The following is an 18581-nucleotide window of genomic DNA, read 5'->3' as shown; positions in this document are numbered from 1 at the left end:
ATTAACTCACCCCCGAAAAGACATCCTAGCCGCTTTTTCAGGGCTCAAAAAAAATAAAATAAGACCTGGCCTTATTTTATGAGAAACACGGTAGCCGTCTTCCAATATTTGAGGGGCTGCCACAAAGAAGAGGGAGTCAAACTATTCTCCAAAACACCTGAAGGTAGGACAAGAAGCAAAGGATGGAAACTAATCAAGGAAAGAAGCAACTTAAAACTAAGGAGAAATTTCCTGACAGTTAGAACAATTAATCAGTGGAACATCTTGCCTCCAGAACACTGGAAGTTTTTAAAAAGTTGTTGGATAACCATTTGTCTGAAGCGATGTAGGGTTTCCTGCCTAAGCATGGGGTTGGTCTAGAAGACCTCCAAGGTCCCTTCCAACGCTGTTATCCTGTTATTTCTCTCTTCCTCATCAACATTTCTTGTTTAAGTTGTCCTTTTTAATTTTAGTGATTGTGTATGTTAAAAGAATCCATAAATCTCAATAGCCATACTAGCAGAGCTTTCCTAAAATGCAGAGGCTTGTTTATAGCTGGAAACTCGGAAGTTACTACTTTCTAGAGGAGAGTTGGCAATGACAGAGAAAGTGAGAACTCGACATCTGGCCTCAAAGATTTGCAGTGAAACCTTAATTTATTTAGTGCCACCCAGCTCTGGTGCCTGAGGATTATGGGAGTTATGGTTCCAGGGCACCCGGGGGCACAGAGTTATATGCTGATGTTTTGGGTGAATTTAAATGTGTTTTAGGAAAACCCTTTGTCTTCTTTTGTAGGGCTATTTCTCTCTACTACGAACTCTCAGAAAATGATTTGGCCTTTATCAAGCAATCCAAAGATGGCTCCGGTTTCCTCATTAATTTAATCGACTCCCCCGGGCACGTGGATTTCTCCTCCGAAGTCACCGCAGCCCTTCGCGTCACTGATGGAGCTCTTGTAGTCGTTGACTGTGTTTCAGGTGAATGTCCTTAAAATTGAGGTGCTTCAATTGGGCGGGAACATTGTGCTGCCCAGAGAAAGTCAGTAGGGACTGGTAGACTGGTAGACGCTGAAGGAGAATACAGGTAGTCCTTGACTAACGGCCATGGTAGAGCCCAACATTTCTGTTGTTAAGTGAATTTGGCCCCATTTTATGACCTTTCTTGCCACAGTTGTTAAGTGGATCACGGCAGTTATTAAGTTAGGAACATGTTTGTTAATAGATTTTGCATTGACTTTGCTCATCAGAGGGTCACAAAAGGGAGGTCAAATGACCTCGGGATACTGCAGCCATCATAAATACGAAGTCAGTTGCCAAGCGTCTGAATTTTGATCATGTGACCATGGAGGTGCTGTAAACAGTCATAAGGGAGAAAAACGGCCATGGGTCATGTTTTTTTTTTTTTTCAGCGCCATTGTAACTTCAAATGGTGACCAAATGACTTGTTGTAAGTCAAGGACTACCTGTATCTTAGCATCTGATTCTGAAGGAGAATCCACAATTTTCCTTCCCTGTTATACGTGATCAGTGAGCACCTTTGTGCTAGACATACGTCTGGCAAGGAAAATTCCTAATTTACTCAGACTTTCCGACGCACAGCCTAGTAGCAAGGATAAGATTCTCCTCGGAGCTGTGTCGATCCTGGCGATCTAACAAAGCCACCAGCAATCTATGAATTCCTGAGCCCTGTGGATAGTGCCAGGTATTTAGATTTTTTTAAGATAATAAAACATTTTGAGCGTTGGCAGTATTATTACAAGATATCTGGCTGTTCTTTGACTCCTCTCAAATTCACAAGCTTTCACAATGAAGTATGGCTTACCCACTTCTCTATTGTGTATATTCAATATACCGTGGAAAGGTAAAACAGATGTGGGAGTTTGGATTAAATCACTCCTTGGCAGCAAAACTCTCTAGATTCCCCTGGGCAAACCACTGAATTACTAGTCTAGCCTACATCACAGGCCATTATGCATTTCGCCGTGCTCTGAGCGTTACCTCTCACTCCCTACTTTTTGGAGAAAATGTACAAACTTGTTTACCATGGCTGTGCAATGCAGTAAACTCCCCCCAATTTCACCTTTTCAATTCCGAGAAGGGTGTTTCTCCAATCTTTTCAAGCACTTTTCCATGATAGGCCTTTAGAATTCCCAAGCAATGTTGACACATGTTTGGTGACACCTCAAAGCAAGGAAGTTTAAGATCAGGGGTCTCCAGAGTTGGCAACTCTAAGCCTTGTGGACTTCAACTCTCAAAATTCCCCAGTCAGCATGATTGGGGAATTCATGGCTGGCTGAGGAATTCTGGGAATTGAAGTGCACAAGTCTTAAGGTTGCCAACTTTGGAGACCGCTGGTCTAGATAGTTCATCAGAGTTTTCACCCAGGAAAACTTCAGAATTAAATAAGGTGAGGTGGGCACCTCATAGGATATTCGATGTTTCTGTAGCATGCGACATTTTAACAATACAAATACCAGCCTGCCACAGCCTTGAGGATATAGAACACCATAGACTTTTTCTCTTTTAAGTGCTGAGAAATAGGATATGCATCTGTTCTAATCCAGCTCCTCGAACATGACGAACTCTCTGAGATTAACTCAAAGATTCCTTTATTTAGGAGTGCCAGTAGCCCCGAAAAAAAGTTTCTCTCTCAATGCAAGCTAAATAAGTCCGTCCAGCTAGGAGATAAATAGTTGTCTGCCACATGTATTCATCTCCGCCCCCTGCCTTTTATCCCCAGAGTTAGGGTGGAGCTTTGCCAGCAGTGGTGGCTCTTCCGTCCCAAGGACTGGCCCATATATTTCCCCTGCTCTCCTCTCCTCTCCCTTATGTGCATCTGCGTGTCGGGCACTGGACCCAGCTGTTCCTCCTCTTCTTCATCAGCCACCTCCAGACCTGGGGACTGTTGACTCTCCATCTGAGGGCTGAGGGATGGTCCAGGCTCTGCCCCCCACCTCTCTCTCCCACCCCCATTCCCTCTTCCCCTTGGAGCTCTCAGGTTGCCTTGATGCTGGCCCTGACTCCCACACCTCCTCCTCCTCCTCTGATTCGGCTGCTGGAGGGACCGGCAACCAACAGGCCACAATAGTCTCTTTTAAATTAAAATATACAAGATTATAAGTTAGCTACTCCTAATCTCTGGCCATTATATAGGAAGCCACTTTGTTTTTCTTCTTCCCACCAAAGTTACCCAAAAGTTTGACAGTTTTGGAATACTGGAGCTTTTCCGCAACCAGTTCTTCTCTGGAACTAGCATAGATCATGCTGGTGTCAACTTTCCCTCCAGGGGTTTGCGTGCAGACGGAGACCGTACTTCGGCAGGCAATTGCTGAGCGTATCAAGCCGGTCCTGATGATGAACAAGATGGACCGCGCTCTGCTGGAACTGCAGTTAGAACCCGAGGAGCTTTACCAGACCTTTCAGCGCATTGTGGAAAACGTCAATGTTATCATTTCTACTTACGGAGAGGGTGAAACTGGACCCATGGGTAATATTATGGTAAAGAGAACTTACGTTGAGATTGGAGCAAGGAGGAAGTTAGTTCCGTAGGATTGCATTTGCATGGTTGTGTGCTAGACCAGGGTTTCCCAACTGCAGCCGTTTTAAGATGTGTGGACTTCAACTCCCAGAATTCCCCATCCAGCAATGCTTATGTCAGCTTGGAAGCCATTTTTCTTCGAGGCTCTTGGGCTGCCACATTTAGTGCCTGGGAATTTGGGAGGGGGATTTCAAGGAGCTATGGAAGATTAGCCACAACAACATTCCTTTCTCAGAGAGTCAAGGACATGTTGCCCTGCACCTGGAAGGGAGTGCCTGGAGATAGTCTCCAGGTGGAACCAAGTAATGATTGGACCATGTGATTGGGTGCAGGGGTTGGATTTTGAATTTTCTTTGTGTGAGGGAAAACCCAAGACTCTCGGATCCGGGTTTTCCCCAGGTGCGCCAATAGGACATCTCTAATCAAATGGATCTTTGGGAAGATAATTTTCTCTGAGTCTTTTCCTTTGGAGGTTGTTACTCAGAACGCTGACAGCTTAGTTCTTTAATCCTCTATACCAGGGGTGTCAAACTCAAGGCCGGAGTGCTTAGATCTGGCCTGCGGGGCCAGCCTGGAAAATATCAAAGGACTGGCCTGCGGTGCCTCTGCCGGCCAAAATGGGATGACCGCATGCAGCCCCACCCCCATGGGCCGTTTTCAGCTTCCACAGCCTCCTGCAGCACTCTGCCAGCCCATTTTGGCCAGCAGAGGCACCGTTGATATTTCCCCCCACCCCGTTTTGGCCAGCAGGCCGGTCCTTTGATATTTCCAGGGTGGACCCGCGGGGCCTTGAGTTTGACACCCCTGCTATAGAGGATTAAAGAACTAAGACCAGCGTAACCTTAAACGATGCTTTCGACTGCATTAGTCCCTCCCTCCCTTGGCAATTGTAACCTTTGGAGAAAACTCTCTTCCATGTTGCAGTTTGTCGAATGATGCACCAAAGCAGAGATCCCCAAACTTGGCAATTTGTGGACTTCAACTCCCAGAATTCTCCAGCCAGCATAGCTGGGAGTTGAAGTCCACAAGTCTTAAAAGTTGCCCAAGTTTGGAGGCCCCGCCCTAAAAAGACCAGCCTTGTTTTACCTGTTATGATGAAGTGAAGGACTCTCTGGCTTGTGAGAAGCTCCAACATCAGCTTGATTCAGACACCCATTCAGGATATTTATGCTGGGTTTTCATAGCTAACTACCCATAATTTGTTCTTGTTTTTTTTTTTTAAAAAAAGGTCTAGTCCCATTTTGATACGCAGTTCTTTTAAAATGTATAATCTGGTAAACCAAAATTAAAGCAAAGCAAGAAATTACGGAGTTTAATCAAATATTTGCTTTGATTTGTTCAGAGCTCTCCAAAGTCTGCACTTTTTAGACTTGTGGACTTCCCACTCCCAGAATTCCCCAGCCAGAGTTCCAGAGTTGTCTACAAGTCGTAAAAAGTTTATTTAATCCAGGGGAGAACCCAGGATTAAATAAACAAGTTTTGTTTCCTTCCTGGCAGGGCCCCCATTTCTTTCTGATCAGCCAAGTGTTTGATTACTGGTCATGACAGGAATTGACCGGTGGGCTTGTTGCCTGAACCTGATGTCATGGGCTGAAAGAGACTCAGGGTCACCCCAGCTGGCCTTCAATGCCTAAGGCAGGAGCAGAACTCACCATCTCCTGGTTTCCAGCCTGGAGCCTTAACCTCTAGGTCAGGGGTGGGAAACTATGGCAACTTTATGACCTGTGGACTTCAACTCCCAGAATTCCCCAGCCAGCATTATTGGCTGGCTCAGGAATTCTGGGAGTTGAAGTCCACGGGTCATAAAATTGCCATAGATGCCCATCGCTACCCTTAACCAAGTTGGTTGAATAAAGAATACATTACAGGTAGTCCTCGACCTTACGGACACAATTTCTGTTGTTAAGTGAGCCATTTGTTAATTTTGGCCCATTTTATGACCTTTCTTGCCCCGTTGGTTCAGTGAATCACTGCAGTTGATTAGTTAGTAACCCGGTTGTTAAGTGAATCTGGCTTCCCCAGTTGACTTCGCTTGTTAGAAGGTCGCAAAAGAGGATCGCAGGACCCCAAGAAATAGCAACCGTCATAAATATGAACCGGTTGCCAAGCATCTGAATTTTGACCACATGACTCTGGGGATGCCGCAAAGGTCGTAACTGTGAAAAACGGTCATCAGTCACAATTTTTAGGGTCGTCGTAACTTTGAATGGCCATTAAATGAACGATTGTAAGAACTACCTGTATTAATATCCATTGGGTGATACATTTATAACACTCTTTTTTTGGGGGGGGGGGGTTTAACCAATCGGGGCTGCTGCAGGTTAGGTGCGATTGAATGGGTTGCTTTGTGGTTCCTGCTTGCTTGGAGATCAGTTTTAATTGAGGGGTTGGATCTCCCAAGTGGACCCCCTTCTCCCCGTTCTTTTAAAACGCCGGAATCCCTTCCTTTGCTTACAGATTGACCCCGTCATCGGTACTGTTGGCTTCGGCTCTGGCTTGCACGGTTGGGCGTTCACCTTGAAGCAGTTTGCTGAGATGTACGTGGCCAAGTTTGCATCCAGAGGAGAAAAGGCCCAGCTCTCCGCAGCTGACAGGGCCAAGAAAGTGGAGGACATGATGAAGAAGCTGTGGGGAGACAAGTGAGTCAGTAGCCTCCTTATCTTCGGTCTCAGGGGATGCACTTCAGGGAAGGGAGGGCCTTGGATGCAGGTTGGCAGAATGACGTCCTTCGCTTGCACCTTTTGTTAAAGCGAGATCATACAGGAAGTGTTCTGACCCAGCTCCCCAAACGTGATAAACCCTCTGAAGTGAACTCAAAAGGTTCCTTTATTAGAAGTGCCGGCAGCCCCGAAAAAAAGTTTCTCTCTCAATGCAGGCTAAATAAGTCCATCCAGCTGGGAGATAAATAGTTGTCTGCCACATGTATTCATCTCCACCCGCTGCCTTTTATCCCCAGAGCTAGGGTGGGGCTTCGCTAGCAGCGGTGGCTCTTCTGTCCCAAGGACCAGCCCATAGATTTCCACTCCTCTCCTCTCCTCTGCCTTCTACATATCAATGCGTCAGGCACTGGACCCAGCTGTTTTTCCTCTTCTTCATCAGCCACCTCCAGACCTGGGAGCTGTTGACTCTCCATCTGAGGGCTGACGGACAGCCCAGGCTCCGCCTCTGTCTGTCTCCTCCAGCTCCATTCCCTCCCCCCCCCCCCTTGGAGCTCTCAGGTTGCCTTGATGCTGACCCTGACTTCTACCTCCTCCTCTGATTCGGTTGTTTGGAGAGGCCGGTGGCTGACAGGCCATAACAGGAAAGAAATGGCATCTATCTGGCTGTGATAAAGCACTTTTTTATATGTATTGTTGTAAGCTACTTACGGTAGCCCCATGGTGAGGTAATACAGGTTGTCTTCAACTTATTATTGAGCCCAAAAATTATGTTTCTAAGCGGAACATTTGTTAAGTGAGTTTTGCCCTGTTTTACAACCTTCCTTGCCACTGCCATTAAGTAAATCTTCGCAGTTGTTAAGGAAGTAAACACGGTTGTTGAGTAAATCTGGCTGTCCCATTGACTTTGCTTGACAGAAGGTGGCAAAGGGGGAATCACATGACCCTGAGGAACTGGAACGGTCATAAACATGGGTCAGTTGCCACACGTCTGAACTTGCATCATGTGACCACAGGTTGTAAGTGAGAAAAACGGTCATAAGTCACTTTTTTCAGCCTTGTAACTTCAAATGGTCACTAAGTGAACTTTTGCCAATCAAGGACTATCTGAATAGCAGAAGAGAAGAGAAAGAACTGGAGAAGATAAAAAAAAAAAATACAAAGACCTGAAAATAGAAATAGAATGACTGTGGCAAAGGCAAACAAGAGTAATACCAATGGCAATAGGCGCCTTGGGCCCAATCCCAGAACCAACTGGAGCACCAACTTCAACACTGTTGATTGGCATTGACAAATTCACCACCCGTCAATTGCAAAAGGCAGCTTTACTGGGGTCTGCTTCCATCCGGCGATGATACTTTTAACATCAAACATCCACACATTCCAAGTCCTTGAAAAGGACTCGATAGGAAGATAGGTAGACAAAAATGCCAAATCCAGACTGAACATTTGGCTGACTGTGAGACGAACAACAATAACAACAATATTCAGTTTCAGTTTCCTTTGTGGCTTGGACACGGAAGTAGAGTGGAATGATGTGTGGCCCTATAGTGTTGGACTGGTTGGTATTAATGATGCATGAGCCATTTTGTACAGGTGAGGTAGCATCAAGACCTGTTTCTTCCTCTCTTCTTTAGCCCATGAATGTAAAACAGGTACACTTTTCATTTAGGTATTTTGACCCAGCAACAGGGAAATTCAGCAAATCCGCAGCTGGCCCTGATGGAAAGAAGTTGCCACGTACTTTCTGCCAACTTATCCTGGATCCCATTTTTAAGGTAATGCTGGGATTCAGCAAAAACACCGTTATAACATTGAATGCTAATTAATCTGCTTTTCAAACTTCACACTTGGACGTTCATACATTTCGCCTACGACATTCATATTTCCAAGGATGTCTAATGGGCAAAGCACCTAAGAATGTAATAGCGTCACATGAGTATTCATAAATTGGCGGCCGCATCCTTAGAAGCGTCTTTCTGCTGCAGCTTGAAAGAGTCTTATTCCTAGTGGACAGACTTCTCCTGCTTTAATGCAGCTGTCCTTGAAAAAAATTGCTTTTGGGTTCACGTGAAGCAGCCTGATTTTATTTCTATCCTTCTCACTCAAGTGAAGCCATAGTACTTGGATTAAAATTAATGTTGTCGTCGGTTTCAGAAAATGTGTGCTGTTTTATGTGTTGTATTTATCTGTTTTATCTGTTTTATGTGTTGTATTTATATGGTGCCTAGTTGTGCATAGCTTTTAGTTGTTAATTAGGGTGTCAATGGCTGGCTATTAAGTTGTTAATTGTTTCCTTGTGCTGCCGAACTCTCCACTCCTAAGTAATTAGTAGGTTGATGGTAAATCAGCACACCTATTGATTGACAAGAGGCCCATTTCCCCAAGCTGCACTCATTTCTCTGGCTATTTTTGTCCCTGCTAGGCCAACAGTAATAGCAGCTGCGAAATTGAATGCATGTCCTTGATCATTGCAAGATGAGACTACCAATCCTGTATGGGTTGTCCCTGTGACTGACTGTGTAGGAGAGATAGGGAGGAAGCTAACCACAGATTGTGAGAACATGAATGAGCGGTTCGACGAGGACTCAATGGTAGCCTCACGTTGCAAGGAGCTCAATTGAAGTCAAAACTTGCAGTGCGTTCAATTTCACAATTATTATGATTGCTGGTCAAACAGGGACAAAAATAGCCAGAGAAATGATTGAAGCCTGGGAAACAGGCCCCTTGTCAGTCATTAGGAGTGCTGATTTACCGTCAGCCTACCAGCTACTTAGAACCGATGGCACAGCGGCATAAGCGGCAACAATTAATGACTTAATAGTCAACCCTCAGTGCTATAATTAACAACTAAAAACTATGCACAACCAAGAACCATGTAAATACAATGGGTAGAAGAGCCCAGTTTACATATTCTGGAAAGGGAGAAGTTCCCCGACGATGGGTACCAGCATGAGCCTGAAAGTTTGAAAGAGTAAGCCGACTCAGATTGGATTCTGCAACCTTATTCTGGGAGACGTGTATTTGCCTTCATTCACATGTTTCAGAAAAGTATGAAGAAGGAGCGGATGGGCCACTTTTTCATAATGGCAGGACCCAATTTCATGAACCTGCGAATGCCTAGAGCAGTGGTGGCTAACCTTTTTGGGCTCCCCGCCTCCCCCCTTACTTGCACTGCACTTCACAGCTGATTTTGGGCCAGTTTGAGTCCGCTTTTGGCCTCTCAAAGGCTCGAGGAAGACTTCTGCAGGCTTCTGTAAGCTTTGCAGGCCGAAAACAAACCCTGTTTTATCACATCCGGTGTTTTTGGAAAAACAGGAAGTGCGAAATGGGGCTAGTTTTTCAGCCTGCAAAGCCTGCAGAAGTCTTCCTCAAGCCTTTGGGCGGCCGAAAAAGGCCTCAAAGCTGTCAAAAATCAGCTGTGAGGAACGCGCACGCATAGTGAGGTTTGCTTGCAGCTCATGTGCCGGCACAAATGGCGCTGCATGCCACCTGTGGTACACGTGCAATAGGTTCTCCATTAGGGGCCCAGAGCCTTCAAAAGAACTTACTGAGAGAAAACAATCTGGCCTCATGAGGAAGGAACCCTTTGCAAATTGTCAGCACAACTGATATTTGATGAAACCTGACTTACGTGATACAATGAAATACTTACCAGCTTAGAAGTGAGACTGGTAAAAGTCAGTAGACCTTACTCCCAGATAAGTGGATGCCATATCGTAGGCCAAGAGCTAAATTCTCACGTGGGTTTATCTTTCTTGATATCTCTTCTTAACTAACAGAGTCAATTACATTTAATTTCTCCCGCCCCCTCGCCCAGGTCTTCGATGCCATCATGAACTTCAAGAAAGAAGAAACCTCCAAGCTGATCGAAAAACTGGACATCAAGCTCGACGCCGAAGACCGAGAAAAAGAAGGAAAGCCGCTTCTCAAGGTTTTTTGAAATGGCGTGTGTATGTGTGTCCTTTTAACACAACAGTGGTAAGCAGCAGCGTGCCCTGAGAATTGCAGGTGCTGCCTGGATGTAGCCAGGCTGGGCGTGACCTTGTCCCGAGGGGTTGGATCCAGGGACGCCGCACCGCTTCGCGCTGAGCCTTAGGCGGGACTGCCCTGCATTTTGGAAGGACGGGAGGCGGCCCGTTGTTTTTTGTTGCCTTTTCAATGAGGGAGAGCGAGGTTACCAATCCAGAGCTCAGGTAGCACCTCTTGAGGGCTGCTTCTCCATACGTGTTTTCCAGGCCGTCATGCGTCGCTGGTTACCTGCCGGAGAGGCTTTGCTTCAGATGATCACCATTCACCTGCCCTCCCCTGTCACTGCTCAGAAGTACCGCTGTGAGCTCCTGTACGAGGGGCCGCCTGACGATGAAGCTGCCATGGGTAAGGCCTTTGGGGGAGGGACCTTCAGCAGTTTAGAGCCAAGCCCCTCTCTCCTTTCGGACTCTTCCCATATCTCACGTCAAGTGCAGGAGATCAGGAGTCCAGGCAGTTCAAATCAATCCACGGATAGTCCTCGAGTTACAACAGTTCGTTTATTGACCTTTTAAAGTTATACCTGCCCTGAAAAAAGTGACCGGGGAACGTTTTTCACACTTAACGACCGTTGCACATCCCCCATGGTCACACGATCAAAATTTGGATGCTTGCCCACTGCTTCATATTTATGACAGTTGCAGTGTCCCCGAGATCTCCCAATCCAACGTCAATGGAGAAGTCAAATTCACTGATGAACTGTGCCACTAACTTAACACCTGCCGTAATACACTTACCAAATGTGACAAGAAAAGTCTTAAAACGGAGCAAAACTCACTTAAGAAGTCTCACTTAACAACATAAATTCTGGGCTCAATTGTGGTCGTAAGTCGAAAACTGCCTGTATAGGTTTAAGCTCTCTACAAGAATCTGAACTACTAACGGTTAGGTCACAAGTCACTTTTTTCAAGGCTATTGCAACTTTGATCACAAAGCAAACGGTTGTCAGTGGAGGACTACCTGTATGTCACTTGGGAGGTCCAGCAGCCAATTTTGACTCAACTAGGGGGTTGCCTGGACCTCACAATTTGCTCTTTTTTTGTTTTGCTGCAGGTGTTAAGAACTGTGACCCAAAGGGGCCTCTGATGATGTACATCTCAAAAATGGTGCCCACATCGGACAAAGGCCGCTTCTATGCCTTCGGAAGGGTCTTCTCCGGTATGGTTTCCACCGGCCAGAAGGTGCGGATTATGGGGCCCAACTATACCCCGGGAAAGAAGGAAGACCTCTACTTGAAGCCTATTCAGAGGTAGCTAATGAGGTTCCCCCTCCTTTTCTAAATTGGGTGCATGCTAACAAAACCCAGAGTCCTGTTTGGCAGAACAAAAAGGGTCGCATAAGCAGTCACAATAGATATACCATCCCTGGTAGATAGGTGTGCTTAAAGCTTTCTGTGGCAGCTCCGATAGGGCAGAAGAATAGCAATAGCATTTAAGACTTATATATATATATCGCTTCACGCTGCTTTGCAGCCTCTCCAAGCAACCTGCAGTCAGCCTCTTGCCCCCCACAATCTGGGTCCTCATTTTACCCACCTCAGAAAGATGGAAGGTTGAGTCAACCCTTGAGCCGGTCAGGATCGAACTGCTGGCAGTGGGCAGAATCAGCCTGCAATACTGCATCCTAATCACTGTGCCACCGTGGCTGATTTATGTTCAGGAGATCTCTTAGGAAGCTGAGACACCGCTAGATCACTGCATGAAGACGGGGATGTGCTTGAGCATAGAAACATCACCAGAGTGACTTGGGAGGACAACGCTCCTTCTCCTGCTTGTGTGACAATTTTTAACTCTTAACACCTCCCAATTTAGGGGGTGTAGAAAATGGAGAAGCGTCTGCGGAGATTCTCAATCATCCAGGCCGTGGTTGTCCCAAAGGTGCATTTTCAAGAGGCAACTGGATTTTCTTTATTTTTTCTTGAAGAGGTTTCGCTTCTCATCCAAGAAGCTTCTTCAGTTCTGACTGAATCCTTCCATTCTTCACCATTCCGTCAGAACTGAAGAAGCTTCTTGGATGAGAAGCGAAACCTCTTCAAGAAAAAATAAAAGAAAATCCAGTTGCCTCTTGAAAATGCACCTTTGGGAAAGGAAATGGAAGGTTTTTTAGAAAGAAAATACTATTTTGTTTCCCAGGAGACCCTTTCCTGTGCCAGTTTTTTAGGCACCTCCAGTTGAAATTTCATCGTGTGATTAAAAAAAAAAAAGAATAAAAAATGGTAGTGATAGAGAATACATTCTTTGAAAAAGGTTTGGTTTTAAAAAAAGAAAAATTGGGTCTTGTTACCCATCCTCTGTCTTTGTAGAACCATTTTGATGATGGGTCGTTACGTTGAGCCCATAGAGGATGTCCCTTGTGGCAACATTGTTGGCCTGGTTGGTGTCGATCAGTTTTTGGTGAAGACGGGCACCATTACCACCTTCGAACACGCCCACAACATGAGAGTGATGAAGTTTAGTGTTAGCCCAGTTGTGCGCGTTGCGGTTGAAGCCAAAAACCCTGCCGACCTACCAAAGCTGGTAGAGGGCCTAAAGCGTCTTGCCAAGTCTGACCCTATGGTACAGGTGAGTGTTAGCTGTGCAGCGTGCCTTGGAGGAAACGGTTTGCCGTGTAAGTTTATTTAAAAAAGAAAGAGAGTTCATCTGAATTTTATTTTTGTGCCTAATTGCATTTTCAAGTATGCTGCTCAATGCAATCAGTCGTTGACTAGCGAAAAATCTCATTCAACTTCTCCAAGCCTTAAAATATGTAGACAAAAATAATAGAATCATCCGAAAACACGAAGCCTGTAACATCCGAAACACAGCCAGCTATTCTTTGGATTGATAGATTATAATTGGTGATATTAATGTTAGTGGGAAGAAGGAAGGAAGGAAGGAAGGAAGGAAGGAAGGAAGGAAGGAAGGAAGGAAAAGGAAAGAAGGAAAGAAATGAAAGGGAAAGAAGAAGGAAAAATGAGGGAAGAAAGGAAAAGGAAAGAAAGAAAAGCAAGGAAGGAAGGAAAAGGAAAGAAAGAAAGAAATGAAAGTGAGAAAGGGAAAGAAAGGAAGGAAAAATGAGGGAAGGTAGGAGAGAGACAGGAAGGAAGGAAATGAAAGAGAAAGAGAAAGAAAGGGAAGAAAGAAAAGCAAGGAAGGAAGGAAAAGGAAGGAAGGAAAGAAATGAAAGAGAAAGGGAAAGGAAGGAAAAATGAGGGAAGGAAGGAGAGAGACAGGAAGGAAAGAAAGAAAGAAAGGAAAGAAGGAAAGAAAGAAAAGCAAGGAAGGGAGGAAAAGGAAAGAAATGAAAGGGAAAGGAAGGAAAAATGAGGGAAGGAAGGAGAGAGAGGCAGAAAGAGGAAGGAAAGGAAAGGAAAGGAAAGGAGGGAAACCATAAACGTGGAAGTACTAGTAATCCTTGACTTACAACCGATCACTCATGTGTCCAGGTTTCAAAGGATTGCATGTCAGGTGCTTGTCAACTGGCTGCATTTACAGCCATTTGTAGCATCCCAGTCACATGAATGTGTTTCACAATAGTTTTGCCCCCCCAAAATAGCATTTACTTCTGGTTTTCAGCAAAACCAGTCCATCGCGAACCATTTGCTTAAAGCTGCTTGCAAAAAAATGGTAATAAAATACGGTCAGTCACATGGGTGACCTGTTTTATAACAGTTACAACTTACGACTGTGATGGGCAAGCTCCATAGCAATCGTTAAGTGGAAGACTACCTGTGTCTATAGCAGTAGCATTTGGGCTTATGTACTGCCCCATACAGCAGTCTCTTGAGTGGTTTACAATGTCAAAGCATTATTTGCATCTTGTCCCACACAATCCGGGTCCTCGTTTACTGACCTTGGAAGGCCGGGTCAGCCTTGAGCTGGTCAGGATCAAACTCCAGGATGTGGGGCAGAGTTTACCTGCAATGCTGCAATCCTGCAATTCTAGCCACTGCTTCACCGGAGCTCTTAACGTTCTGAAGAATTTAGGAAAAAAAACTGGAAATAACAGAGCAATATATCTTCCTTAACAGTTTTCCTCTCTCTCTCTCTCTCGTTCACGTGCGATAGTGTTAGGAAGGAGGAGAGTGGAGCGGTGGTCTAGTGTGAAAACGCCTGCCGTCCACTCGGAAGGTTGAGAGTTCAGTCCTAGATAGCAGCAGATGCTTCTCCCGCACAGGGGGCCAAGACAAAATATCGGCTGTGAACTCGGTGTGGTCAGGAAGGGAATGCTGAGCTAAATCCATTTGCCTCCCCGACTTGACCCCAAGTTAAAGGATTGCAATTTTGTAAAAGGGAAATTTTTATAGTGTTAGGAAGAAGGGACCTCAATTGCTTGACTTCCCCTTTGTATCCGAAATGTGTTTTAAGAGAATCTATAAAGGAGAGGCCCTCAATGATAGAGAAGGAAGGGAGAGAATTAAAACATTCCATCTGCCTGGGGACATGCACAGTAAAGTTCACTTAACCACTGTCCCGCTTAGCAATGGAAATGGTAGACTCCGTCGTGGTCGTAAGTCGAGGAATACCTGTATTGTATGAATTCAGGGATGAAAACACACGGAGAATCTAGGCATTTCATCTCTTGATAATTTCTGGCCTTAAAATCCTCCAAAAGACGATTTGCAAAAACTTAGGATATTGCTTGGTTGTGAACTACCAGATTTATAAACGCTTCCAGAATTTTCTTTTATCCTGAAACCAGAATGGATCCCTATCACACAAGCCTTTCCTGTTCCCTAGTGCATTATTGAGGAATCTGGGGAACACATCATTGCGGGGGCTGGAGAGCTGCACTTGGAAATCTGCCTGAAAGATCTGGAGGAAGACCATGCCTGCATTCCAATTAAGGTATCCAATTCCACCAACTGAATGACAACATTTGGCTGCAGGATAAATTTGACAGTAACCTTTTTTTTAAAAAAAAAACAAGAAATAAGGTTCAGTCTTTTTTTTTTTTTAATAACAGACTTGGAAGGGACCTTAGAGGTCCTCTAGTCCAACTCCCTGCCCAGGAGGGCCTGTATCCTCCTGAACAAATGGCTGTACATTCTCTTTTTGAAAAACCTCAAGATAAAGTTGAAGTTCAAAAGTTAAAATTAGATTGATACGTGGGTTTTGGTTCTGCCTCAACAAAAGGTCAATATAAGTGAAAGTTAAGGATGAACCCAGAGATAGTAAACAAAGTAAAGTGCAGAGCTGTCCATAAAGGTTGACAGAATTATGCAGAGTTGTGTTAATGGACAACATTAGGGGTTCTTAGTCAGTGGGCTGACCTCCAAAGGGAAGTCAAGGACTCTCCGCTGAGCACTGAAGACCAGCAGCCATTCTGGATGGGTGTAGGACAACTCACTACGGCCACCTCGCCATGTTCAACTCTCTGTGAGCAATTCCATGCAGGAGAACTCAACGCAATGAATGTTTCCTGCCACTGTTCTTTTGACATTATTTCCACTGACAATTGTCAAAATGGTAAATAATGGCAGAGAACATTTATCGCACGGAGTTATCCCACATGGAATTGTCTGCTGTGAGATGGCCGTAGCAAATTGGCTGCAGTGAGTTGTCCCGTTCTGGTTCCAATAGGGATTCAGCTCCCTTGTTGGGATTGCCCCTTTGATGCAGACTAAAATGTAAATGTTTCCCCTTGCACATACCTGCCAGTCGTTTCCGGCTCTAGGGGGCTCTGCTCATCTCCGTTACAAAGCCGAAGAGCCAGCGCTGTCTAAAGACGTCTCTGTGGTCATGTGGCCGACATGACTAAACACCTGAAGACGCACGGAACGCTGTTCCCTTCCCACCAAAGAGGTCCCTATTTTTCTACTTGCATTTTTACATGCTTTCGAACTGCTAGGTTGGCAGAAGCTGGGACAAGTAACGGGAGCTCACTCCGTTACCCAGAGCTAGGGATTCAAACCGCCAAACTGCCGACCTTTCTGATCGACAAGCTCAGCCTCTGAGCCACCACGTCCCTGTTTGATACAGACTAGGGGGAGGTAAATGGCTGTAGACACAATAAATGTTGACTTCTGTTGGCCTCTGTTATTGAGGGAGTTGAGTATAGAGCTTGGTGGTTTTCTTGCAGATATTTCATTTCCCAAACTAGGTAACATCATGGTGCTAGTCCAGTAACCTAGTTTGGGTAACGAAACGTCTGCAAGAAAACCACCAAGCTCAAAGAGTACCGAGGATCCCTCAATTTCAACCCTGAACTACAACCACTCTCCTTCATAGGTACCTGTTGTGGTTAGCCGGCAGCAGGTGCAGACGGTGGAGGAGAGCGAGGATTCGGAGGAAGGGACAGCGGAAGCTGCATAGGAGGCAGTGTAATGGCCCCTCCCTCTAGGGAATATAAGCTTGGTTGCAAACGGTTTTTGCCTTTGCAGAGGGCAAAAAAAGTTTGAAGGAGTTAGTGCGATGATTAGAGACTCTGATTTTATTGGACTAATTGGCTGCAAGCCATCTGTTATCTCCAAAGAGGGTTATTTGTGGAATAAAGCCGTGATCTGTGTTTGCTTTCAGAAACTTCGGCGAGGTCAGAACAGTACCTCGGTTATTCATGTTTCATGTAATGTAAGGTTAGAAAAGAATGATCATGTATTAGCCAGTTAGGGAGTAAAAGCACACACATTTTTGATCAAAATCATTGAGGATTTGGCTCTGCATTTCTCAGAAGCAAATCTAAAGCATAATTTTATCTTAGATATTTAACCCGATGGGATATCTTGCAATCCTGCAGTCCGCGAAATCATTTCCTTCCTGCCGAAGCTGCCTATCTTCTCTGTATTTTTACAAACCCAATTTATCGAAGTTGGCCCTCCCTTTAATGTTGCCTTCTAAGAGATCCTGGTTAATGTGAGTGGGAAACCTGGATGTAATGTTCTTCCATTTTCTAAAGAAAAAGGTTGTGTTTGCAAAATGGGGTGTAGGCTGACAGGCAAGTTGAAATTGGATCCTTGATGTTAGAGTTTTGGTTGTTTTCTTTCAGACGTTTCATTACCCAAATGAGGTAACATCATCAGTGCTAGCAGGAGGAGGACTGTTGGGTAGGAGGTGCTGTCTGAGGCTGGGTGGCTTTCTGGCAGATGTTTCATGGCCCAAACTAGGTAACTTCACCAGTCCTAGAAGGGACTGGTGTTTGCCGTCTGTTTGTATACAAGTGGCTTGCGATGAGTGTTGCTTTCACCTTGATAGTTCATTGATTAGGAATAGATTATTGTTATATGTAGATGAAAGAGCAAATCCCATTCTTCTCTAGCACGGATGATGTTACTTTGGCAATGAAACGTCGGCAAGTAAACAGAGAGCACCAAGGACTCCACATTTCAACCCTGAGCTACAGCTATTCTCCTTTATAAATTGAACTGGATTTCTTTACTTGCAGAAATCCGACCCAGTAGTATCTTACCGGGAGACTGTCTGTGAAGAGTCTAACCAGCTGTGCTTATCCAAATCGCCTAACAAGCATAACAGGCTTTATATGAAAGCCCGCCCTTTCCCGGACGGATTGGCAGAAGATATAGACAAAGGAGACGTTAGTTCCCGCCAAGAGCTGAAGCAGCGAGCTCGCTACCTGGCTGAGAAGTACGAGTGGGACGTTTCCGAAGCACGGAAGATCTGGTGCTTTGGACCCGACGGGACGGGGCCCAATATTTTGGTTGACGTCACCAAGGGCGTCCAGTATCTCAATGAAATCAAAGACAGCGTCGTGGCTGGGTTCCAATGGGCCACTAAGGAGGTAGGCCTGCTGCGGTATTTTCTCTTAAGACCATACAGGTGGTCCTCCGCTTACAGCCATTTGTTTAGTGACCATTCAAAGTTACCGTGGCCCTGGAAAAAAAGGGACTTAGGATTGTTTTTCACACAACCGTTGTAGCATCCGTGTGATCATGTGATCAAAATTCAGAAGTTTGGCAACTGGCTGATATTTATGGCGGTTGCAGTGTCCCCAGGGTCATGTGATCCCCTTGCAACCTTCTGACAAACCAAGTCAATGGGGAAGCCAGATGCGCTTAACAGCCGGGTTACTAACTTAACAATGGCAGTGATTCACTTAACAAATATGGCAAGAAAGGTCATAAAAAGGGGCAAAAATTAACTGTCTCACTTAGCAATGGAAATTTTGAGTTTAATTGTGGTCATAAGCCCAGGACTACCCGTATCTTGAATAATTAGTCTCACTGCATACGGTCCTTAAATTTCCACAAATCGTCATTGGAATACAGCAAATTTCCTACTGTGTTTCACCAGAAATTAAAACCCAACTGGAAAGTAACCCCTAGCATGATTTTTCAGGATGCCTGTAATATAAACCCTACCCCCAAAATAAGCCCCAGTTAACATCAGCTAGGTGGACACATTTAGTGCTGTATTTCTCTGAAAGTAAGACCTAACCAGAAAATAA

At 45.1% G+C, this 18581-nt stretch overlaps 2 protein-coding genes across 3 annotated transcripts in view; one reads left to right on the top strand and one right to left on the bottom strand.

The window, feature by feature from the left end:
• The window catches only part of PIAS2 (protein inhibitor of activated STAT 2), a 78222-nt gene that overhangs the window by 8602 nt on the left and 51039 nt on the right, over positions 1–18581 (bottom strand). The window lies entirely within an intron of this gene.
• LOC113445484 (elongation factor 2) overlaps positions 1–18581 on the top strand; it is a 36060-nt gene that overhangs the window by 13596 nt on the left and 3883 nt on the right. Inside the window, exons 3-12 of the mRNA XM_087927532.1 lie at positions 775–956; positions 3265–3476; positions 5974–6155; positions 7846–7951; positions 9994–10107; positions 10412–10550; positions 11256–11451; positions 12505–12763; positions 14921–15028; positions 17562–17915. Of these exons, the coding sequence (XP_087783658.1) occupies positions 775–956; positions 3265–3476; positions 5974–6155; positions 7846–7951; positions 9994–10107; positions 10412–10550; positions 11256–11451; positions 12505–12763; positions 14921–15028; positions 17562–17915 (1852 nt within the window). The remainder of the gene's footprint in view (positions 1–774; positions 957–3264; positions 3477–5973; positions 6156–7845; positions 7952–9993; positions 10108–10411; positions 10551–11255; positions 11452–12504; positions 12764–14920; positions 15029–17561; positions 17916–18581) is intronic.

Source organism: Pseudonaja textilis, chromosome 2 (assembly GCF_049901715.1).
Source record: "Pseudonaja textilis isolate UNSWEBS1 chromosome 2, rPseTex1.2, whole genome shotgun sequence".
NCBI lineage: Eukaryota > Metazoa > Chordata > Lepidosauria > Squamata > Elapidae > Pseudonaja > Pseudonaja textilis.
This window is presented reverse-complemented; position numbering and strand designations above follow the sequence as displayed.